The sequence below is a fragment of the Ostrea edulis genome, chromosome 3 (genome assembly GCF_947568905.1).
Source record: "Ostrea edulis chromosome 3, xbOstEdul1.1, whole genome shotgun sequence".
In the NCBI taxonomy this organism is placed as follows: Eukaryota; Metazoa; Mollusca; class Bivalvia; order Ostreida; family Ostreidae; genus Ostrea; species Ostrea edulis.
The window spans coordinates 75,668,777-75,695,260 of NC_079166.1; the positions used below are offsets into that span (position 1 = coordinate 75,668,777).

The following is a 26,484-nucleotide window of genomic DNA, read 5'->3' on the forward strand; positions in this document are numbered from 1 at the left end:
ATTCAACTAGTCATATCATACAGTTTATGAGATATATCATACAATATATGATATATACGCTTTTCTTATGAAGGTTACAAGATACATGGTATTATATCTTATAAAGTTTATGACATATATTATATACTCTATAAGATATATCCTATGTTCAATGAGATATCTTATAAGGAAAATAATATATCTCATATTTTATAAGAAATCTTATAAAGGATGGAAGGTGAAGATAACACTATTCGTTATGACAGGACATAAGAAATCTCATAAAAAAATTTAAGACATCTTATAAATTTTTAAAGATATCTTATAACATTGATGATATCTTTAGAGAGTAATAAATATAAAAACGGCATTCCATAAGATGTGATCCGATCTGTGTGTATAATTTTATCAATGTGACGGAGATCTTGCAGGGAATTATTCATTTTACGATGATGTTCAAGGAATGAGTAAAATGTGTTAATTTTTATTTATACAGTGAAAACCCAGTATCTGATTACTCAGAAATTCGTGATTTTGTTTTTAAAAAATTGTGAAGTAGATATTTATTATGTGATGGATGCGTGGGTATTTAACAGTTTCATTAATTAATGATAAATGCTACATGTATATAATTTTGTGAAAGACGAACCTCACTTTGTGGAACTAAAATTAATGTCGGAATTTTGTCATTGAAACAGATAACAACTTTTGAATTTCTTACATTGAATATCTCAACATTGCAACAATGACATCGAAGCTATTTCATTGAAAACATAAATTCATTTCCCGATGTTAAAAGAGAATATTTACATTTCCAATATTTTGCCTTCAATATCTTTACCAACTGTAATGATAGCAAGTCCAATATAAATGTTATGCAGCCGTGACCAATATGAATATTGATAGATATAGTACATCTAGGTCTATTTTAAAGGCCAAAGCAAATGAATGTAGAATGCAAATTGAAAAACAAATCATTTTGGTAATACATGAGGACATGAACTGCGAACACTTCACACCAGCATATTTTTTCACGACGACCCACGGTGATTCATGAAGTATGCTGACGTAAAACGACACAGCTCATGACCTCATATATTTTCAAAAATTATTTTAAAAAAGATGCGTTTTTGGTGTCAAATAAAAATATAAAACCATCACTTCAAAATTAGTTGTGCATGTGGATAGAGCAGGGTGGGGTCAACAAAAACGTATAGGTTAAAACTTAGGAACAAAAGACACATTTCTCACAATATTTTCCTGAGGTTTCCAGAATGATTTCAAAAGAAATATACAAAATCAAAGTTCAAGGCCAGAGGTTTAAGTATTACGTTATTCTACAATCCCATAAAACACGACAGACAGTTTGTAAAACACTTGATATTCCGTGTACCTCGAATACATCTCATGCCATTTTTCATTAACCATTGTCGCCGTTGTTGTTTGTAATCTATACTATTCTATACTATATTCCCATCGTAAAATGGTAAAAACGTGGTGTCCGTATCGCGGCAGGCATTGGCACGTTATAGAACCATCACCGGTATGTCCCTCAGCATGGGTCTAAAATTGTGGTACTTTACGTACAGCTGCAATCAAATTAAAATTAGATCCGATGTGTAGCAATTAGTAGATGAACAGGTCATAGGATCTAATTTGAATTAGATTGCCTAGAGCTGGCGAGGTAGAAATATGAATGAAAAATGTTCAACGGAATGTAAAACAAACAAACATACAACGATGGGTAGCATTCTCTGTCGCCAGATCAAACATTTCATATGTACTTTCATTAAAACGTTTGCTGGAAATGTAAATAATGTGTGTCGTGACTCAAAAGTAGGTCACGGTGGCCTTATCTTGTAATTCATCCATCCAAACATACGTCTATGACGCACCACCATAGGCAATCCTTAATAATGCAGACACAATCTAACACACATAGTGCACACTAAAACATGTTATATACATGCGTATATATATTTTATTTGATAAAGACAATTTGTTAGTTTCTTAGATTTACTTAAAATGATTTAGGCATTGTTTAAATGTTTTTGATTAATTGTTAGAAATCTATAATTGAAATTTAATTGTTTTATTTGATCATTAGAAAGAACATTGCTGTACGTGTTTGTAATTTCTCAAACTTGACATCTTTCTCCCCGTCCCACGGTATCGATGCTATTCGCTTGAAATTGTTATCAGATTTTTGGTCAGATCTAAGACTGGTGTTTCTTTGAATTTGTTATGCTTACTCTAAATGTTTCCTGTCCTGTAAATTAATGTCATTGAGCTTTTCCCTAATTTTAGTACCGTTTTTAAATTTGTTTCATTGGTTCATTTAATGAAAAGTGGGAGGAGTTGTCAAAGATGAGACATGCGTGAGTTTGTCTGTTATTCACTCTCTTTTTACTTTTTACTTTTACTTTTGACTCTTACAAATTTTTGTGTTAAAATGCAGTTTTTAATTTTGTACTTTTTGGACTTGAATAAATTCTAAACTTTAATAAGGAATCATTATTTACAAAACAACGAAAACACTACAAACACGCATGTGGTATAATTATTCAATAAGGACCCTTTGAATACAAATTATATCAAATTAAGAAAAGCAAGAAAAAGGCAAGTTTTCGTTGCAAAATTAAATACAACATAACGCTTATCGTTTATAATAAGAAGTGTAATCCAACACAAAACGATATAGGAATCGTAATAGTCTGATTGATAAAGATGATAATATCGGCGATCAACAAGGAAGTTGTTCGTAACGAATTTAACAGTGACAAACATCCACCCTCCAATTGTCTGTAAGTTTTAATCTGATGAAATATTGTACATTGACAAAAACAATGAAGTTCAAACCGTTTACAATGCATTGAAATTATCCCAGTATATCTGATCTTTAATACTGTATCAAAATAACTCTACTGCCGGGGTATTCTTACTAATTGTTGCGTGCACTTATCAATGTATGTTTATAATTCATTTCAGAATTAGAGCTTATACTTGGTGACTACAGTGTATGGAAAACACCCCTTTCAGGTAAGATATACTTTAAAATAATTAACAGCATTGCTCTTTTTATAAAGTACACATGGATCACTAACTTGAAAGCCAATCAATTCATCTTAATATCCCTAACGTCTAAAATAATTCGAAATAATATCCCTGGATACTGTTGTAATAACCAGGTAGGCTGTATGAGGATGTCCCATCATTTGTCCGTGTCGTTGTTCTACTGTCACATTCCAACTTTGAAACTGATTTTGGTGGATTTTTAAGACACCTGAACCAAAGATTCAAGTGGGCTTTTCTAATCAAATTTGTCCGGCATTTGTTTTTATTATTGACTTTTCAAATTTCTCTTTTCTTCTTCACAAACACTGGAACAATATGAAACAGGCATAGAACAAATTATCAGTGGGTTAATTGGATTAAAGAGTAGCTAAGATCATTTAAAAAAAAATATCAAGAACCACTGAGCCAGAGAAGTTGTAATTTATATGAAAATTTCGTGACATCGAGTACATCCCCCCCCCCCCCCCCCCCCCAAAGTAGGGACAGTTTCAGGTAACAGTGGGGAATAACGTTTAACATGCGGTTGTGTAGGGAACACTCTTTTAAAATGTTCTACTACAGGGCCATAAAAGTTGAAATTTACATGGAAGTTTCATGACATAGTTCAGATCTAAGGTTGTTCAAATCATTGTCCCCGGAGGTAGATTTGGGGCCACAATAGGGATGAAAATTTTAAATGCAAATATATCTACGTAGAGGTGAAGATAACGAACAGTGGTCATTTACATAACTCCTATAATAAAAAAATATCAGTAGGGCAAACACAAACACCTGGACATATCAGGGTGGAATAAAGTGCCCAGGATGAGTAAGCATTCTTTGTTTGCATCTGCCTGTTACACCCGCCGTGAGTTCTATATCCTGTTCTGGTAAACGGAATAATCCGTAGTCAAACTTAATGTGCAAAGAACGGCCTAGCAATTGGTATGAAACATGTTGACAGCATTTGGCCCCATGTTAGATTGTTGTAGCAAATCGAACATAGAATTTGTGAAATACTTGCATTAAAAGGACCGTTGAAACCCTTGTGATATCAAAATACAATACAAACAATCACACGGATAACAGGAGAGAGAGAACCACTTTGAACAATAGATTAGAGTAGAGTTCAAGTTTATGTTTAACATGGATCCCCATTCAGTACTACTATATACCGTAACTCATTATGTTTCTAATATTTTTCTCGCTCGCTTCGGCACAAACACCGTAAACGTCACTCCTTTATAAATATGCACTAGAAAATCATTTTCTCCTTCCATTCTGTAGGCCAGTAATTTTTTAATAACTGGGTATAATTTGTCGAAATTATAAAAACGTATTATTTTTCATAGTCTATCATACTTACAAAACGTTGATCCTGTTTCTAACAGCAAGCAAATTACTTTTTGATACGGCACATATACCTTTAAGGAGCTACTCTACATCGTCACCCTCTTATGTTGTCCCACATGAAATAATTGAAGTTTATCATTGCTAGTTGATACATTGTGGATCAGACCATTGAACAAATAGGACGTGTCCTAATTCGCTCTGTGTAAAACATTGATTAGCAAGCCCAAAACAAAGACAGGGTAAAGACATTCGTAGATTTAATGCAATTTCGATACTTTTTTCTCGTATATTTTAGCAATCTTATGTAAACCTTTTCGGTTGTTCTGAAGATGGGATTGCTGGATTGTATCTTCTTTAACGTCTCTCTTGGGAATTTTTCACTCATATGGAGACGTCACCAAGACCGCTGAGGAGCTTCAAATTTAGGCCTTTACTCGGCGCCAACGGCCATTGGACAGTAAAAGTTTTTAGCGTGCCACACCTACAGTGGCACGGGACATCTGTTGTTTAGGTCATAGCCGAGGACCCGTGACATTCGCGCCTGATGCCGAGCGTTTGGCGATGGAACTGTCAATAACTGTGTTTACGACTTAGGTATGTCGCAGCCGGGATTCAAATCCCTACCTTCCGCATGCGAGGCGAAGGCTCTAAGCTCTAGACCATTGCGGAGGTTTGGAGATGGGGTAGGTCATCCCGGAAAAAAAAAGACAATCTATATGGAAATGTCTTGTGTCTTTCTGCCTTTCGTTCCCATCTAAAACCGATCGTTCGCGCAAAACGTTCGTTCCCGCATGGTAATTCGGAACTCGCGCGTCAGACAGTCAATTAAGGTCAACATAGCGCTTGGTAGATGTGGAAGTTGCTATAGCTGAAGTAGTAGTTGAAAGCTGACTTTTCTAAATGTTTGAATGGGAAGGAAAAAAAGGATTTTCAACATTCTAAATCGTGAGAAGAGAGGGATAGAGAATATTAAAGTCTTTATAAAAGAGCCCTACTTACAAATTGTTTGGCCAGGCTTCGATATCAGGTTCGTCGTTACCTGGATTCAGTTTAAAAGTTTACATTCTTCTCATTCACTGGTAGTATCAAAAACAGGTTACAGTCATCCAAAATATATTTATTTGCATATGAAAATAAAAGTTCGGAGAGGCTCCCCCCCCCCCCCCTCACTTCAATGCGTTTGAATAGTACATGATTGGGTATAGATAAAAGTAATATTTTTAAAAAATCCTCTCCGACAGAACACAACAGCGAGATCATGTTAGCAATATTGTAAGATATTTATCTTTACGTTGTATTGATTCTACTTTATAGGTAAAGCATAACCCTGTGGGAATAAAACGGAGTCCTAATAAAACTCGTCTGATGAAGAATAATAATGTCATTGTGACTCGGGATGAGGATTGTGGTCCCCTAGCCTCTTGTTGAATTCATAAATTGATACAATTATGGGACATTGATGTAAAGATATGTCAATGTGCTATTAAAAAAATTTAGTTTATCTTTTTTATTCTCAGGTGACCTATTGCAATTGGTTGTCGTCGGTCGTCGTCCGTCGAACATTAACAATTGAACAGTTTTAAATTCTTTTCAAACTTGGTATGAAGCATTATCGGGGCAAGGGGGACATCGGTTGTAAAATTCAAGACTCCAGCATGCTAGTGCTATTGATACTAAATTGAAACTAAATAGATATTTAGAAAGAGCAGGTCGTCCTTTACTAAAACTGTAAATCTGATGCTCCCTGGGATAGGGGTTTTTGGTATCAAGGTGAGGTCAAAGTTGTCAGTTATTTTTAAAAATGTGTAAACAATAGCAATTTTTAAACTTCTTCCTGATAACTATCATTCCAATTTTTTTTCAAATTTGGTATGAAGCATCTTTAGAACAAGGGAAACATAAATTGTAAATTTCAGGACTCCTGCACCCCTGGGGTCGTAGGGGCAGGACAAATAGTGCCCCAAATTGACCAATTTTCAAAAATCTTCTCAAGAACTCCACACGTGTAAGAAAAAACTAAATCCATAGTGATGTAGAGCAGGGAGGCCTCTACCAAATTTTTAAATTTCATGATCCCAGGGGTAGGGATTTTGGTATCAGGGTGTTGCCAAAATAGTCAGTTATCAAATGTGTCAACAATAGACATTTTATCTTCTTGATAACCATTGCCCCAATTGTTTTCAAATTTGATATGGATCATTTTTAGAACAAGGGGGGACTTAAATAGTAAATATCAGGATGCTTGCATCCCTGGAGCCTTAGGGGCGGAGCAAAAAGTGCCCCAAATTTACCAATTTATTTTCAAAAATCTCCTTTTCTAGAACCGCACATGTTTAAGTAATTCTGAATGCATAGTGATGACCTCTACCAGGAAGGCCTCTACCAAAATTGTAAATTTCATGATAACCGGAGAAGCGGTTCTGACCCCAGGGTGGGGCAAAACTTACTATATAGTCTCTATGTGTAAAACACTTAAATAACACCTTCTTTTAAGTGTTCTTGATACTAAATTGAAACTAAATGGATATCTAGAAAGAACAGGTAGTCTTTTACCAAAAATGTAAATTTGAGGACCCCCAGAGTAGGGGTTCTGACCCCCAGGATGGGGCCAAACTTAGTATGTAATGTTCATATGTGTAAGTTTGCTGATACTGTATAAAATCTAAATGCATACTTAGGAATAGCAGACAAGGATGTTCAAAAAATTATGAATTTCACAACCCAGGGTTTTGACTTCAAGATGGGTCCAAATGAGTCATATCTTTTGATGTTTTAATGTTAATACACCCATTATATTATGTAAAGCCTTTCATCAGTGTATGCACTTTTAAGGGCAGTGAAGTTTTATGAACATATTTTTGGTTTTATACTGTTGCTGAACATTAGAATTTAGCTTAGATATTCAGAACAGGATTTTTTTTCTAGATTTATCATAGCCCTTGGGAGTAGTGATACTTTTTCACTAGTATTCAGGTGACCGATAATGCCTTGAGGTATCTTGTTTAAATTCAAGATACTTCGATAAAAAAAACCAAACTAGTTTAAGTATCAGTCAAGAAGAAAACAATATTTTGTGGATAATCTATTTTTGATACATGTTTGCTTAATTCTGCGGATTTGCTCCTAAATTCCGCGTCAGCACAGTGGCGAACATGACCTATTACCAGGGAAATGATGACGAAAATCAACACAAGGGAACGTTCAAACGAATAAGTAACACCTTTTTCAATAACAATTAAGTTGTCACATTACTTATATCAACATTTGGATGATTTACTCAGGAACAAAGTATACTAAAATATTAGTTCTACGTGCGATAGAAACAAAGAACATTGAAACTGTTTATTTTCAATTAAAAACCTCCCGACAGCAGCCCCCCCCCCCCCCCCCCCCCGAAAAGAAAATGTCAATGTTCCCCGCTTACTATGACTGGTGTTGCTAAAAATATATTATGCATTTATGTTATGAGGAGGTCAGCATTTCATAGAATCAAACGGCAAAAAGCAGAAAATTACAGAGAGAACAGGAAGTCACCCTCAGAGTTCACCATTTCATATTGATACCTCATACTGATGCATTATTATGTATTTTACATGGCGTATTTTGTGGATGACTGTACCAACAGGCGTTTGCTCAATATATTGCATAGCAAGTTTTAATCAGAATATTAAGCAAGTGTCTGTTTATACCATCCTTTTCCCTGGCTTTGTTATCCCTCCCCCATATTAGGACAGTATGTTGTCTCATAAATGAAGAAAAAATAAGTAAGATAACATACTGAAAAAGACTTGAATTATAATTAAACCACTTTCAAATTTTATTACTTTATTCTGGCTGCGACCGCAAGAAAAGATTTTATGAACCTATCCAGTGAATAATAGGTACCCCTTCCCCCTCCTGTAAACAACATTGTAAAAGATATTTAGAATAATTTCTTGAACAATTTCCCCCAAACAAAGCCTTTTGAAATCAAACGTGCTTTTAATCGAACTAGATATGCAGATGACTGAATTTGACTTGGAATTTAGTTCTACATCTGGTGCAAAATGCATTTTTATTATATAGCTAATGAATAGTGTATTATAAAATCTGCGTAAAATCTAGAGAATGTGAGCGTTCAATATCCTGAGAATTTATTGAACGCTAACTTTGCATTGTTTAAATTGTGTGCGCCCGGAACATTCCGAGTATGAGCTTTCAATATTTACCTTACCGTAAGGTGGCAGGGGACAGATTCTTTGGTTCTGAAACATGTGGGGTGTACATCAAAGTCAGATTATGACAGAGTGATAAAAAATATTTCCCTTTTATATCAATACTTGTATTTCATATTGGTGTAGTTAATAAATTATGACCCTACATTACATGTAATCTATAAATACTGGTGCTGGTGCACAAAACATGCTCTGAGCAGGTGCCCCTTTTTTGCTTTGATTTTCTCTCATTTGGGATAATCCGCACCCCCCCCCCCTCCCCTCCACACAAATACCATCAGAGTACCAAGAATGGAGATTTAGACACTGTGCACAATCAAGAACTGCCCTTCTTAAAAATCTACATTTCATATGGGGCCATCCACCTTCCCTCTCAGCTACAGACCTTTTGCTGGACAATGCATGTTTTCACCGGAATTCTTCAGCATCTGACCACGTGTCTTAGTTTCGTATTTGCACCCATCTATATGCTAGGAATCATGGTGACACCTACATGTTGTATATGGACCTTTTTATCAAGCACTCAGCTACATTTAACATGCATCCTAAAATTATTGTATACATTTTTACATATGTAATATCACTTTAGATATGGGGTATTTTCATTTTTTTAAGTTGATAGTGCGAAACTGTCCCCTGCTACCTAACGATGTAAAGAAGCTAATGCATGCAAGCTCGAAAGCTCGTGTATTTTTGCACCCAACTCGTGCCGATATTCACCAATATAAGTTCAATAACCCTATAATGTATCACATCAAATTTTACAGCGAACGAGTCCGGTGTATTGAAAAAAGTTTTGTCTCATTTGGGATGAATCTATGTGAAAGTTCGTACATTTACCGAGGAATTAACAGATTCATTTCACAATATATCAAATAGTTAAAAGGCGAACACAAAATGTATAGGCCTATATGCTTGAATGGAGTTAAAATTCATCTCACAATTAACCTAAATCTTAACGTATACAAGTATTTAGTTTAGAAATGAACTGCCAGTTCTAAGCCCTCCCTATTTAGTATTGGAGTACTGCGGTCACCAAGTCTCTGTTAGTTAAAAAATAATCAATTAAACACAATATGTTTAACTTGTTGACTTAATACGATCATGGATTATTGTAATTTTATACATATCACAATTCCTGTTGTAAGTACACACATACACGGTATTATGTGTAAATACATGTACATGTGCTTTAATGACTTTTTGCCACGAGGGGGGTGGTGGTGGTTATGAACCACGTGTGTTCTTTTCATTCTCTACCCATAGGTGTCACTGCTCGCTAACATCTCTGTCTGCAGAAATTTCAAAATTCTTGTAAAACTCGTTTACTAGCGTTTAGCTAAATTCGGTTAATCAATTTATAATGCAAAATTTTAAGATAAAGTTGTTTTATCGCTTGTAAACAATTCCAAAATTGTTGATTTTAACCAAAATGAATATTTTTTCCCGATTTGTGGTGTTATCTATATTAATGATTCTAATTCATAAATTCTGTTCCGTTTTGCTTTCCATTTTCTATCCCCGTTTTAGCAACTTAGCGATTTAGAAGTGAGAATCACGAGTTCTTCGGATATGACCTTCAAAACGGAGGCTCAGTGTCGCGACAAGAGTTGGCACGATAAAGAACCCTCACTGCTATGGTCCTAAGCGACAAACATAGGTCTGCACGGTACCTGTACTTCTCCTACAGCTGGTGACATCTCAAGTTCAAGATCTTAATTACTTTAAGCTTTACAGCTTATCGGTACAGCGTTACAAACAATATGAACATAAACATGACGTGGTATATCTACTGGAGAACGTATATATGTACGTAATTACAAATAGTAAAGTCACGGATTACAACTTTCTCTTAGTATTATGCTATTATATATATTTTTTCCAAGGTTACAAATTTCTTTGAAATTTTCGGTGTTAAACATTTGTATTAAGGTAAGGTTTGCATTATTTTGACATGTAGCGAACAGAGTCATGTTGCATACTAGTATGTTCAGTAGGAATTTATCTTTTAAAAATTGATTTTTTGGAAAAACTTGCCGGTGTCGGTTTTTGATCAGATAGGCTTATTTTTGTGTGTTTTACATTTTCGGGATCTTTGTACAAAAAGGAATACTAGTGGTATAAAAACTACACGAGGCAGACTTGTGGGGTAAAAACCTGGTATAATTTTTAAAAAGAGTATTATCTGTAAGATTATACTAATTGGTAGAAAAAGATAATTTTAAAACACAAAAAGTAGCATTTTTTATATCTTGAGTAAAATTTAAATTGGTTGTCATGGCAACAAAATATGCATATTGAGCAGCTTTACAAGGTCTACGTCAGAAAAATTTCATTTTAAACATAATATTTGGACCGTAAACATTTAAAGCAATACAAGCTGTAACTGACGGTATTTTTTCAACTATCCAATTATTCACCAAATAACACAATCTGATTAAAATCAGATCCTAGAATACGCTCACAATCGCTACAATAGGCCTAGTGTAGCGATCTAAGTGAGCGGTTTTTTTGGATCTGGTTTTAATTAGATTGCCAAATAACACCACCCAGTTCAATTAGTATAATCCCAAAGATCTGAAGAAAAATTCTGCAAAATAAACAAGGGAATATTGTTTGAGAGCACACATACAATGAACGTTTTGTATAAACCGCCATTGTGTTGTCTACACGGACATGGGAACGATGATTGCCGAACATGATCGGGTTGCTGAGACCGAGGCCATATACAAACGCGAGGAACTACACGTGTCGTTTGATTTAAAATACTACGTTGTTTCATGAATGACTAAAATACTATGCAAGTGTAAAAAGGTAATAATTGCGCAAATGTGCCACTCAAATGAAATTTTGATTGTGAATTTTCTATAAAATTGGCATGTTAAACTGTTAAACATGTTAAACAAATCTAACACGTGCTCAGTGCCTCTCTTTCGCGTTTTCCGAACTGGTGACCTCCAAGGTCAATGCACATCGGAGGTTACGATCAGGGCTGCGTTCAAGATCGTAACGGCTACGAAGGGCTCGGTAGCGTTACGGTCTTGAACGATGTGCTAGGCTAGCCCTACGTAGGGATAATAAATGTTAATTCATACAGTGCGTTCAATAGACCTAGATATCTAGCCTAGCAGCTAGGCTAGCCGCTACGATTTTGAACGAGGCCCAGGAATTACAGACAGGATGACAATGATTCATGAATCTTTATTTTCTGCTGATTTGACGGGTTTATTGCTTCAGATTCACTTTGATCCTATTAAGTTATATATATTCATTCACATATATGTTGACTATTTGTTCTTTTATTTTTTAATTTATTTCCGTCAGTTACAGTAATCTAGTAAAAATGACACTAATAAATATGTTTTAAAAGTCGACGACATGCAGATGTTCCTCAGACAAAATTCAAACTATTTTAAGATATACTAGAGAAGACACCTTTTTATTCTTACGTGATCAAATCAGTCGCGTTTTCTACATTTAAAAGTTCATGCGATAAATCGCTCTGTCGGCCCAAGTAGATTTCATAGCATTGAAATATAAAGTGCATGTAATTAGAGAGATAAAGCATTGGCAGGTTTATTTTTAGAAATGCTTGTGAATGTCATAAGAATTCCTAGCTTCGTTGATGTCGAACCTTGTCTTTGAGGATACTATTCACAAACAATGATCGATTATAACAGCGTCAAAATAAATCCTACTTTCCCTAGCAAGATTTGCAGAGATTACATGTTCACAATATAATTTTAACGGAAATTAACCGTAGCGCATACTACATATGTATATATAAAATCAAAGTACTGAAAGTACTCATGGGAGTTGAACATTGTGGAAATTCAGTTAGAACATATAGCACTGGAAGGATAGGGAGATAAATGACTGAATATTATCATGATTTTAGATACAAATCAACTGTTGTTGTTTTTCAAAGCGTTACAACAGCAAACATGGATAATGGAAAGCCCATAGTCCACAACGCTCCTCGAGTAACCGAAATCGTGGTGTTGTTTTCTAGAATTTCACCCCTTTATATTCTCATGAAAAATGTGACCACATATTATGGCCCAAACATTCAAATCAATATGGTTATCAATGCCTTGCAGTTATGAAGAAGTTTTTTCCCCTGTATATATACATTCAAGTTTAATCCTAGTTGTAGCTAATTCTAAGGATTCATTACTTGAAAAGGTAGTCCAATATGCTAAACTGTCACCTGAGTATACTACAGTCCTGTAGAGGATCAATGGAATGGCAAATGATTGTATAATAACTCAAAATAATTGAAATGCAAAAAAATTAAAAATCGTCCGGCATCGGAGATGCACAAACCGAGTTGCGCAAGGAATGGGCATAGAGGGAACCGGCAGAAAAGTTTGCAAGAATTATCAAGCAGGGAGCAAAATTCTGCGTACATAAATTTCAGCCGACTTAAATCCTTTGTGACCTTGACCTTTAACCCTTGACCAAAATCAATAGGCTTCTTTGTCTCATCAAGGGCGATAATCCATCTAAGTTTAATTGAGATCCTATAATTTGTTAAAAAATTATAGTGCAGAAAACAAAATTTTCTCCAAATTTCAGTCTATTTATAGCCACTGTGACTTTGACCCTGTGACCCCGGAATCGATAGGCTTCTTGTCTTACTGAGGGTGACAATCGATCTAAGTTTGATTGGGATCCTATAATTCGTTCAAGAGCTATGGTGTGGGAAACAAAATTTTCTCCAAATTTCAGTCTATTTATGGTCAGTGACCTTGACCTTTGACCCCAGAATTGATAGACTTCCTCATCTTACTGAGGGTGACAATCCATCTAAGTTTGATTGAGATCGTATGATTCGTTCAAGAGCTATGGTGCGGAAAACAAAATTTTCTCCAAATTTCAGTCTATTTGCAGCCACTGTGACCTTAACCTTTGACCTAGTGACCCCATAATCAATATACTTCCTCATCGTACTGAGGGTGACGATCCATCTAAGTTTGAATGAGATCCTATAATTTGCTCAAGAGCTATGGTGCGGAAATGAAATGTTGATGCGTGCCCGCCTGCTCGCCCAAAGGCACTTCATCAGATCATAATCCGAGTTCGACTTCATCGCAACTCCGCTAAAAATGAAACACTAGTCAAATAATGTTAATTATCGTTTATTTTTCTATGTATATCAGTATCAATTTGATCGAAATCTTGTATTCAAATTGATTTGAATACAATATCATCGCATTTACTTACATGTTAATTATCAAAATTATATTAATTCAGAAAAGTTACATGGATTATTTAATGGCAGATGTTTATAAAAGTTTATGTTGATTTACCTAGGAGTAAATCAGCTGACACAGAACCCCCGCTGACGACCACTATACAAATCAATACAAATTACTGCGCAGAAAAGTGCGTGATGACCAAGGGAGATTGAACATAGTTCAACTCCCAAAAATGTAGACTTCTATAATATCAAAGAAAATAATTTATAAATGATCATTTGAGAAACATTATTATTATTATTTTGTCATAGAGGGTTACACATACGCCGCTCGACACTTGACAGCGGTAGTCAAACTCCCCGTCGAGGCCTCATTACGTCATTTACGAATAGACCTCTACTATGTGACGCAGCACAATATACAGATTTGTATATTGCGAGTCCGCAATTATCACGCAGGCAAATAACACCAAAGAAGTAGTTCGCAGTTAAAAGTTTGAAGATATTGATATTAAGAGCATTAATATAAAAGTATGGAATTTATTTTAAACATAAAATGATCAACAGATCGTTAAAAAGTAGGGAGACTCTGTTCAAATTATTGTGTAAAGTAATGAACTTGATGTTTACCTTCCAAACTTCCACCAGAGTTCGTTTGCGCACAAACCAAACTCTTCCACTTAGGCATTATGGGATAGCGATTTCATATGCCGCGTATACTGTGACGTCACTGTAGAATGACGAAAAAACATAACGTCAAACATAAACAACCATCAAAACAAGAACGTAAACATCAAGTTCATTACTTTACACAATAATTTGAGCAGAGTATCCCTACTTTTTAATTATCTTTTGATCATTTTATGTTTAAAATAAAATCCATACTTTTATATTAATGCTCTTAATGTCAATATCTTCAAACTTTTATCTACGACCTACTTCTTTAGTGTCATTTGCCTGCGTGATAATCGTGGACTCACAATATACAAATCTGTATATTGTGACTCACAATATACAGATCTGTATATTATGCTGCGTCACATAGGAGAGCAATCGAATCATGCGCTTGTCTTTTCCCGTAACCGGTAAGAAGACTCGGACGTGGATCGGCGCAAGAATTGCATCAAATCGATGCATTTCTTCGCCGGAAGCGCGCCCGTGGATGAGAGTTAAAAGGCCAGAACCGAATCCCTGAATAATGTTATTTATATTTTCACCACAGATTTAGTTTTGGTGTCATGAACGTCTTATTTACTCAAATACATAACATGTAGGTGGAAATTGATAGTGGTACAATACCTTAGATGTGTCTAATATCTTAGATGCAGTTGAAAGTTCACGTTTCATAGTGTAACGTACGACTGTGAAGTCAAAGTTACGTTTATGTATACGTAACAACCAACTCTGATGGCGTCGATCCACATACGAGGTTCATTTGCAGTTACGGAATTAGCCGAGTAGTTACGATTGATAGGAGAGGTATATTCGTAGGTGACGTAATGAGGCTTTGACGGGGAGTTTGGTTTACCTTCTTGTTTTAAAAGTTGTTTACGTTTGACGTTATGTTTTTTCGTCATTCTACAATGACGTCACAGTATACGCGGCCTAAGAAATCGCTATCCCATAATGTCTAAGTGGAAGAGTTTGGTTTGTGAGCAAACGAACTCTGGTGGAGGTTTGAGCGGTAGTAGACAACAAGTAAATATTATGACGCTTTCCCTCGATACAACTATGACGTGACGCATGTTTTCATTATGACGTCATAAAGCGCGAAGTGAATTGAGGTATATCAAGAGTTATCTCCCTGTTGTTGCAAACCTTACCTTAATTTAAACATTGATGGTTTTTTATAGGAATATTTCTTAATATGTTTCCCCCCGTAGTTCTGTATATATAATTATAACTAATATAAAATGGTATTCATCTTCAATATTATTCCCACAAAAGTACAACATCTATTAGTTCTGATTGCATTAAAATATCTGCCTGGTTCTATTCCTAAATAGTGCGAGGATGAAGACATTTTGGATATACACCTTTGTAACTTTAATGGAATCTATTTTCTAAGATAATATTGAAGATATCATCCATCAATAAAATATTTGTAAACTGAACATTTTCTTTGAATTTTCGATCTTTGTATGAGCGAAACATTCTCGACTGGACGTAAAATGAAAAACCGAACACCCCCCCCCCCCCCCCCCAACAATCAATCTATCGCTAATCTGTTCCTGATAAAGGTGTTACTTAGAAGGGCGAATCCAGAGGGGGACCAAAAGAATTTCTTATTCAATTTCAACGAGACTTTGAGTCAAAATTATCAGAAAAGTGCATATACTTACATGTAGGCCTAATTGTATCATTCAAATTTATCAACAGCATTATATAATTTAATTATACAATAAATAAGACGACACACTGATATATATTTACGATATTTTCGGCAGATACAAGAATCACTTAAGAATTCTTAAAAAGTATATGTAACATTAATTTTTTTAATTTTTTTTAATTAAGAAGTATAAAATTCAAAAGTTAAAAAGAAGTGCCAGGGAATGCTCAAAATGCAGGATTTTGCTCCATTTACCGCAGACCCCCGGCCTATTGGGAGAACCTTTTACATGTAACTCAGTTACAACGAAGACTAGAACTTAGGAATCAAACACACTACGTAGTAAACTAACAGCATCCTCTTGTATAAACGTGTCTCAACATCTCCCTAAAATGTTGTGTACACAACCAAAAAAGTGTAAATGAGTTGGGGTGGAGATTGTGAAAAGTATCTAAAACCCTAAATCTGCCTATAACTTATTCCAAAGTCATTACTCTAAAATCGATGACGATGTTAAATTACATGAGCTATTCTGACTCTTTATTGCGTCATCAGAAACGTCAGATCATAGACAATTATGTCTGGAAAGTTGGGTCAGGGAAAGCCTGTGTAAAGCTGGATCTGGATCTCTATATTCATACCCAAGAACTACCCTCCCCTATCACACATATATACGCTTAGGAAGAAAGTAATAATTTGTCAACATAGGGCCTATGTTGAAAAAGTATTTCTTTCTATGCGTATATATGTACATTCTTGTGCTATAGTTATACTTTCTGAGACCCATTTCTACAACATATAGCCTACATACATAGACATTTAATTTAATGAAAACTGCAATCATGTTTGGTACATGTAATTATCCATGCAGTGTTCTGTTGAAATGTTTCTGATGATTAATTAAAGAAAACTGTTCAACCATTATCAATCATAATCAGACTCCGCTGAAAATATCCTGTTTATATATTTTTGAACAAAAACAACAAAGACTGCGACTTATGACTTTCAACTTTCATGGTAGTATTTTTTTCCAGACCAGTTCTCCTCCCTGTCTGATGACGAGGTGTACGTGTTATTCTGTTTTCTGTGTTCTGACTCCGGTACCCCCGACTTTACTGATGCAGACGGGCTGGACTTTCTTAATGAGATACGACGTATGATGTATGGTAAGAAGAACAGTGTAACAAGTGAGGAGGCACAACGGACTCTGGACGGACTGAAGTCACGTGGATTTCTTTGGGATCAGGACGGAGTAGACATCACTGAGGACGCCAAGGACGAGACCATGTACCGTGTTACAGAAAGTGGTATAGAACGTAGTGTTCCAGTGCTCACCGTGCATAGTTTATCCAGTTATACTACAGCAGTGAGGTATCTGAGATCACAGAGATACACCAGGAAGTCTGGAGAGAAATGTGTCATTACTGACGGCTCGTTATGTGATTCCTTACTCATACACCGTCTACAGATGAACATACTGACCCACGTCACCATGGAGGACACAAGTATCTGTGATGAAGTGTCACGTTACTGTAAGTATTAAACAGATTGTGAAACAACTGTATTCAATCTAATGTTTATCTAATTATAAATAGATCAATCATGTATTAATCTATCGATGTATATTGTTTAAAGCTAGGGTATCGTTTTGTACATTAAGGTATTTATAATTAATGATACAGTGGATTTCAGTGTATATATAAAGGTCTACGGAAACAATCCCGTATGTGTAAAAAAGTTCCAATGTCTACTATAAGTCTCGGAATTAGTTGGGACACACAGATTTCACAAGACTTGGTGACATTTCAGCTAAACATAAAGATTACACCATTATATTACAGAATATAGATATGGTTAATATATGTAAAATTGTTGTATGGGAATATGAAACTCTGTAAGAAGAAGATATATTTTGTGTCATCATTGATTTCTGAGATACTAAACGTCAGTACAGGGGGTAATCCCGTTTTGAGCCAGGATTCTGTAATGCATCAATATAGATTTATTCAAGGCATCACAGAGTTCGAACTAAAACGGGCTTAGCCCCTGTTAATGTTAGTAATCGCATAGCGATGACATCATATCAACTGATACACGAACTAAATTTTAGTAAAACAGAAAACCCAGACGTCCGATGGAACTCGTAATTGAGAACGGCTTTCACCACATATAGTGGAAGATTGCATCTCAAATGAATTATATTCATCTGCTATAGTTTCAAATACACACAATCAAGTATATTGCAATATGTTATGTACAGTATTTTGGAAGCGGCTACTTTTTAGATCGGATTTCGATCTTTCATTTTTTTTCCCGTTTTTAGTTCACCTGAGCTAAGAGCTCAAGTGAGCTTTTGTGATCACCCGTATTCCGGCGTCCGCCCGTCTGTCTGTCCGACCGTCTGTCCGTCTGTAAACTTTTAAAATGTTTGTCTTCTTCTCAAACACCACTGGGCCAATTTCAACCAAAGTTAGCACAAAGCACCCTTAGGTAAAAGGAATTCAACATTCTTAAAATAAAGGGACAGGCCACCTTCCAAGGGGAGATAATCAAGAAAAGATAAAAATAGAGTAGGGTCATTAAAAAATCTTCTAAAAAACCAATGGGTCAGAAAAGATGAAATTCATAGATAAGCTTTATTAGGTAGTGCAATTTCTAAATTGTTAAAATCATGGTCCCCGGAGGTAGGATAGGGCCACGATAAGGGATCAATGTTTTACATACAACTATATAGGAAAAGTCTTTAAAAATCTTCTTCTCAAGACCCACTGAGCCAGAAAAGCTGATATTTATATGAAAGCCTCTTCATATAATGCAGATTCAAGTTTGTTAAAATGATGGCTCCCGGGGGTAGGATGAGATCACAAAGGGGATCAAATGTTTTACATACAAATATATAGGAAAAATCTTTAAAAATCTTCTTCTCAAGAACCACTGAGCTAGAAAAGCTGAAATTTATATAAAATCTTTCTAATATAGTGCAGATTCAAGTTTCTTAAAATGATGGCCCCCGGAGGTCGGATGGGACCACAATAGGAGATCAAAGTTTTACATACAAATATACAGAGGAAATCTTTAAAAATCTTCTCAAGAACCACTGAGCCAGAAAAACTGATAGGTACATGAAAGCTTCCTAACATAGTGCAGAGTTAAATTTGTTCAATTCATGCCCCCTGGGGTAGGATGGGACCACAATAGGGGATCAAAGTTTTGCATACAAATATATAGGGACAATCTTTTAAAATCTTCTTTTCAAGAACCATTGGGCCAAAGAGGTTCACATTTACATGAAAGCTTTCTGATATAGTGTAGATTCAAGTTTGCAAAAACCTTGGTCTCCAGGGCTACCTTAGTGCCATAATAGGGACTACGGTTTTACATGCAAATATATATCTGATATGGACCAAGTTGACTCAAGTGAGCGATGTGGCCCATGGGCCTCTTATTTTTTAATGTTTTAATGTTTGATTTGTGTGTGTATGTGTTTTTTTGTTTTTGTTTTTATGTTTATTGTATCAACTCCTCTATGCAGTCACTCGGCTGAAGGTGGTGTGGATCTTGGCACTTCTTTACAAACAGATGCAAGGTTCAGCGCTAGCACTAAATAGGTCGTAAAACGTGTGTACGTATTCAACGTGTAAATGCATAATTTCTGTAAAACTCACTTTTCTACCGTCAGTCAATATGTAAATTGAAAAACAACCAAAATATTATTAGAAATGCACTCTAATATCAACAGCGATATTTCACATATTCGAAAATTCTTACACGCAGACGGAATATCATCGATCATAATACAGTACAGGTAAAAAACACGGTGCCCCGCGGACTGAAAGCTCTCGCTTTAGCATGGGCTTAGATTGATTGATTGATTGATTGTATCTTGCTTAACATCTCGCTCGAGAATTTTTCACTCATATGGAGACGTCACCACGGTAAAGGGCTTCAAATCTAGGCCTGTGTTTGGCGCTTACAGCCATTGAACAGTGAGGGATCTTTAGTGTGGCACACCTACTGTGACACGGGTCATCCGTTGTTAAGGTCATCTCCGAGAACCCTTGACATTCACACCTGATGCTGATCATTTGGAGATGGAACTGCCACTACCTGTTTTAACGACTTAGGTCTGTCGTGGTCTGGATTCGAACCCCGGTCTTTCGCATTCGGGGCGAACGCCTTAACATCTCGGCCACCGTGGTGGTTGCATGGGCTTAGAAAAGTCGGTGTCTTTGAAATTGCGGTTTCTGCTTATTCTGTAACAATTGCATGGACCTTTCAAATTCAAGGACACATATACATGTACACATGTGTTCACAATCGGGAAATCAATCGATCGACGATGATAGTCGCGTCAACTGATTTGTGCTCAAACACAAATTAAAGCGAACTGAAAATATCGTACATCGCCACATTCAATGTTAGAGTGAAAGTATTTAGTTTCCACCTTATTTATAAACCAATAAATGTGTTTATGAGTTGGGCAGTAAATTTATTTTGATTATTTTAATGTGCACACAACCAGTCATGCAGTTCAAAATTTCAGTTTTAAATCAATCATTGATAAGGAAAATATTTTGTTTTGTGTTTTCAAGAACATGTGTCATAAAAAGTTTGAAATTCAAAGTATACGCCATAGAATTTCAAGTTTTTCTTAAATGCACATTTTTCCGTGGTCGGCAAAAAAGTACTTTAAGATGACATTGCACACTTTAAAAATCCCCTACACTGATTTAGAATATTTCACAAAACTATATGTAAATTCCCTATGGCACATCTTCTGGGATTCATGTGACGCAAGTAAACTTTATTCTATTCATTGAAAAGTAAACAAACTGTGTCACTTCGTAATGGAACGCCAGGACATTCTAGAATACGCACCGTACATTCAAAATTGACCCAATATCACCTACTGAACAGAGGACTTCGGTCTGAATGTATATCTTGTGACTGTCCATTAACTCTACATCACATACTTTTAGAATGCAATGATTTTATGCCTGTAAGGGATATACTTTTTAATTTGGTAATGTGTAATCAATGCAAAACATTTTACAAATATTGACCACCATTACATTATACAACATTTACAAAAATGGGATTTTTACAGACAAGGTTGAATACTTTGATAATACAACTGTTGATATAAACGAAATGATCTGTATTTTTTCCTGAGTAAATATTCTTAACTTTTAGATCATTTGGATGGAACGTTAACGGATGTCGCGTATTAAGGAGCACAACCCCCCGGCACGCAAAAGATCGTTTCCCTGATTTTCGAGAGAGAAGGCTCACTGGGGCCGTCAGGGAAACCCAAACACTCAAAACTAAACATATTTCATCTATTCAACCGCCATAAAATGGCTAAAATATTGCCAGATCGGCGTAAAAACGCAATCAACCAATCAAATACCAAATTAGTTTTTCTTTACTAAATAGTTAGACTAAATGATTTCATTGCTTTTAGATTCACAATAACTTTCCATTATACCCGGCCGATTAATTAATATCAGGGGCGGATCCAGGAATTGCGGTTACGGGGGGTACCATTTTATGAATTAGGGGATCTGGGGACCGCCTTGAGGTGGTCCAGGGCGAAGCCCTAATGGGGACCCAGGGAGGGTTAAGCTCCGAAAGCTGCTGAATTTTACAGATCTTATAGGGCTTGAAAATATGTCTCCTATTTAAGTCATTCATACTATTTTCAATAATTTTTGATAAGGTGAAATTTGTTAAATGACGCAAATTTTAAGGGTTTTGAAAAAAATTAAATTCTCCCAATAAATTAATTCAAAATATCAAAATAATTTCTCATTTATTTCCATGGGAGTGGAAGAAATTGTTTTTTTTTTTTATCGTTTAGTACATTTTTATCAACAAGATACCTCGATTTAATTATAATGGGAGGGGCGCCGGCTCCCCCCCCCCCCCCCCCCTTCAATCCGCCACTGCAATTTTGATAAGCCATTCAGCTGATCATAAAGCAATGAGCGGGTAATAGGCCCGCGAAATCTACAGTTCCTGATTTTAATCAATGTTTAGCTTCCATTTCAGGCGCAATATATATATATATATATATATATATATATATATATATACACAAGATCAACTTTTTGAAATTCAATTCAACAATGCATTTCACCCGTATACTCATTAAATCATGTTTTCACCACAGACATCTGAACTATGGATATTACTAATCCCCTCCCTTTTTAGGTCACCTGAGTAGACCTATTGCAATCGTGACCTATTGCAATCGGTTGTCGTCCGCCGTCGTGCATCGTCCGTCATCCGCATGGTGATGGGGAGCAGGAAGGCCTGTACCAAAATTGTAAATTACATGATCCCCGTGGTAGGGATTCTGACCGCAGAGGAGGAGGGGGGGGGGGGGCAAACTCAGTATATAGTGTTTATGTGTAAAACACTTAAATAACATTTTCTTTAGTGCTATTGATACAATATTGAAACTAAATAAATATTTAAAAAGAGGAGATAGTCTTTTACCAACATTGTAAATTTGATGATCCCGGGGGGGGGGGTTCTGGTATCAGGGTAGGGTCAAAATGGTCAGTTAATAAATATGTGAACAATAGACATTTTTAACTTCTTGATAACTATCATTCCAATTCTTTTCATATTTAGTATGACGTATCTTTGGAACAAGGGAACATAAATTGTAAATTTCAGAATTCCTGCACTCCTAGTGTCTTAGGTACGGGGCAGAAACTGCCGAAAATTGACCAATTTTCAAAAATCTTTCTCTCAAAAAACCTCACACGTGTATGGAAAACTAAATACATGGTGATGGAGAGCAGGCAGGCCTCTACCAATTTGTAAATTTCATGATCCCCGGGGTAGGGGTTCTGACCCCACGACGGGGCAAACTTGTTATATTGTGTTTATGTGTAAAACACTTAAATAACAACTTCTTTAGTGCTGTTGATAGTATATTGACACTAAATAGATATTTAGAAAGAGCAGGTAGTCCTTTCCCAAAATTGTAAATTTCATGATCCCAGGGGTATTGGTATTGGTACATGTATCAAGGTGGGGTCAAAATTGTCAGTTATTAAATGTGTGAACAATATCCATTTTTATCTTCTTCTTGATAACTATCACTCCAATTCTTTTTATATTTGGCATGAAACGTCTTTGGAACAAGGGGGCATAATTTTTAAATTTCAGGATTTCTGCACCCCTGGTGCCTTAGGTGCGGCGAAAAAAAAAAACTGCCGAAAATTGACTAATTTTCAAAATTCTTCTTCTCAAGAACCGCACACGTGTAACAAAAACTAAATGCATGGTGATGGGGAGCAGGAAGGTCTCTTCCAAAATTGTAAATTTCATTATCTCTGGGGTAGGGGTTCTGACCACAGGATGGGGCCAAACTTGTTATATAGTGTTTATGTGTAAAACACTTAAAACATCTTCTTTAGTGCTTTATACTAAATTGAAACTAAATGGATAGAGCAGGTAGTCTTTTATGAAAATTGTAAATTTGATGATCCTAGAGTAATGTTTCTGACCCCAGGGTGGGGCCAAACTTAGTATATAGTATTTATGTGTAAGTTTGCTGATACTGTAATGAATCTAAATGCATACTTAGGAATAGCAGAAAAGGATGTACAAAAAATGTTGAATTTCAATTAAAACCCAGGCTTATGAGTCCAAATTAGTTATATGTTTTGATTGACTGATGTTTGCCGCCACACGCAACGATTTTTTTAGTTATCTGGTGGCGCCCAGTTTTTGTTGGTGGAAGAGAGAACCCAGATACAGTATACCTGGGAAGAGACCACCGACCTTCCGAAAGTAAACTGGGAAACTTTCTCACTTATCAGCGCGAGCGGGATTCGAACCCACGCCGACAGAGGTGAGAGGCCGCGTGATTTTGAACGCGCGTGATTTTGAACGCGATATTCTAACCACTTGGCCACGATGCCCCTTCATATCTTTTGATGTTTTAATGTTAATACACCTACTATTTAGAGCCTTTCATTGGTGTATGCACTTTTGAAGGCAGTGAAGTTTTAAGAACACATCGTGTTTTATATTGTTGCTGAACATTAAAATTTAGATATTCAGAACAGGAATTTGTGTTTTCTAGATTTCGTAGCCCATGGAAGTAGTGATACTTTTTCACTAGTATCCAGGTTACCGATAAGGCCCGTGGGCCTCTTTATTGATATTTTTTTGTGATGATGATTTCTCTGAAATATGTGAATTACCTCATACCTCCTTCGATAAATGTAATTGTGTCACGCTTTTTGTAACATTTAGAGATTGGCCTTCTACTGGTATATGATAAAATACACTACGCATCATCGACACCGGATATTGCTATATATGTACCAGTCGAAGCGGAAACTTCGTTAGGCTCGAGTAGGCACTTGCCTATACATTTTTTTTTCAAAACACATTTTGTCCATATATATTTGCAAAAATAATATGTTCATATATATTTCTAGTTTTTAAAATCGGATATAAAATTATTGTTCCGTCGGACCTTAATTTTCTTTTTATAATGCATTCTACATGACATAAATAATGGTTGCATATTTTCTATAAACTTATTGTGATCACAATGACTCACTCGACTTAACAATTACAAATCTTTGAAAAGTTATACAATATTTAATATGTATTAAAATTATTTTGATGCTCAGAGTAATGCAAATGAGTCCCAGCAGTTCAAAACATATTTCTGTGGTGACACCCCGAGCAACCCCCCAGCGGAAAGGGGCAACCCTCTCCCGCACCCCCCCCCCCCCCCTCCGGCGTTTCTCACCTCGGTCAAACCTTCATCGTTCGGCCTACACATTGAAATAGTCCTTGCTATGCCCCTGGTAATAACACACTAAGATGGGAAGTCCTTTTAAACCACTTTTTACGCATTTGCTAACAGTACCCCCGTCAATGACTTAGAATTACACGAAATAGTGTCAATTTCAGTTGTATGACTTAAAGCGACGCGTCTGATACGTGTGAAAACCGAGGAGTCGTCCTCTGTATGCGAATCAAATACAGCTATAGTGATGTTGTTTCACTGTTGCCCGTTATGAATAGTCATGATTTTGAATGATATGTACATTGAAATCAATGTTGGCCCATAAACGTGGATTTCACCTGTGGCGGAATTAGAGTCTCTCCCCCTTTTTGATATCTATTAATATTATCATGCGTATGAAGTAAAGCTAAAAGAACCTATAAAAAGAACCTAAGAAGACTCAAAACACTGGAGCCCCCAGCAAGCTATTGCCGCCCCAACTTTTAGCAAATCATGGATCCACCACTGATCATCAGAGATTAAATGAATATCATCCTAACAATGCAATCAAACTAAAGGCACTAGAAGGCCGGAATTTACAGAAGTTCCTTGAATCTGCCTGCATGACGAAGCCGTTTTGCATAAATTATCACACTTGGTGCTGTTGATTACCACACATACCCAACAAACTAGCAAGCTGAACAGTGATTCCTTACGGTACGACCATCGCAGATTTCGTATTAGTCCGCGCTCCCTTCGCGGTGTTAATCCTTCCTGCGCTATCTCTCCGCGGGATTTCATCGCGGGGCAGAGTTACACCTTCGCGGTGTGAAGTACCGTTGTTTATCTGTTATGGCAAACTACTTGTACAATGGCTTTTTCATTCGTTGAAAAAAATGAGAACGGCATGCTTATCTTCAGCTTTTTAGCATTAAATATCAGTATAACAAATGAATCATTTAAGAAATAATAAAAACGAAAATCAGGGACCTACATGTATATTGGTCCTTACTAAAACCAGATATACATAGGATTTAGCATATTTGATATATCTCCACTTTTTTATTGAAGAAATCGACATTTAATTGTATGGTGTTTTTCTTGGGGGGGGGGGGGGGGGGGGTTGTATTTTTAATGCTACATATCATGATAATGTATCTTGGATAAGAGGATGTGTCCTGATAATTTTTACATTGAAAAAATAATACGAATATATTTACAAATGACCGTATATGAGTGCAAAATTAATATGTTTCGTCTGTTTTAATGGTATTTGTGTAGACTTAGAGAATTTATTCAAAAAATTATTGATAACAAAATATTGTTGGTGCTTTTAGGAATAAAAAATGTAAATCTTATCTTATGCTAAAAGAAAGAGTTTGGTTTCCCCTTTCAATCGAACTTTGTTTTCTATGTACACCTGTTGGGTCTGGCCAGCACGTATTCGTAAAACAACACACAGGAGAAAACCCAGTGTGTATATGTTCATTACATGTACACAATGTCTCTACTCCAGAGCATGCAGGCTTATCGGCTTACAATTACCTATACCTAACAAACCAATAGTAATCAAATCAGTTTTATTTTC

General features: G+C 36.0%; 1 protein-coding gene across 1 annotated transcript in view; it reads left to right on the forward strand.

The window, feature by feature from the left end:
• Positions 1-26,484, forward strand: part of LOC125676227 (uncharacterized) — a 102,286-nt gene that overhangs the window by 47,314 nt on the left and 28,488 nt on the right. Inside the window, exons 11-12 of the mRNA XM_056161018.1 lie at positions 2,968-3,018; positions 17,167-17,664. Of these exons, the coding sequence (XP_056016993.1) occupies positions 2,968-3,018; positions 17,167-17,664 (549 nt within the window). The remainder of the gene's footprint in view (positions 1-2,967; positions 3,019-17,166; positions 17,665-26,484) is intronic.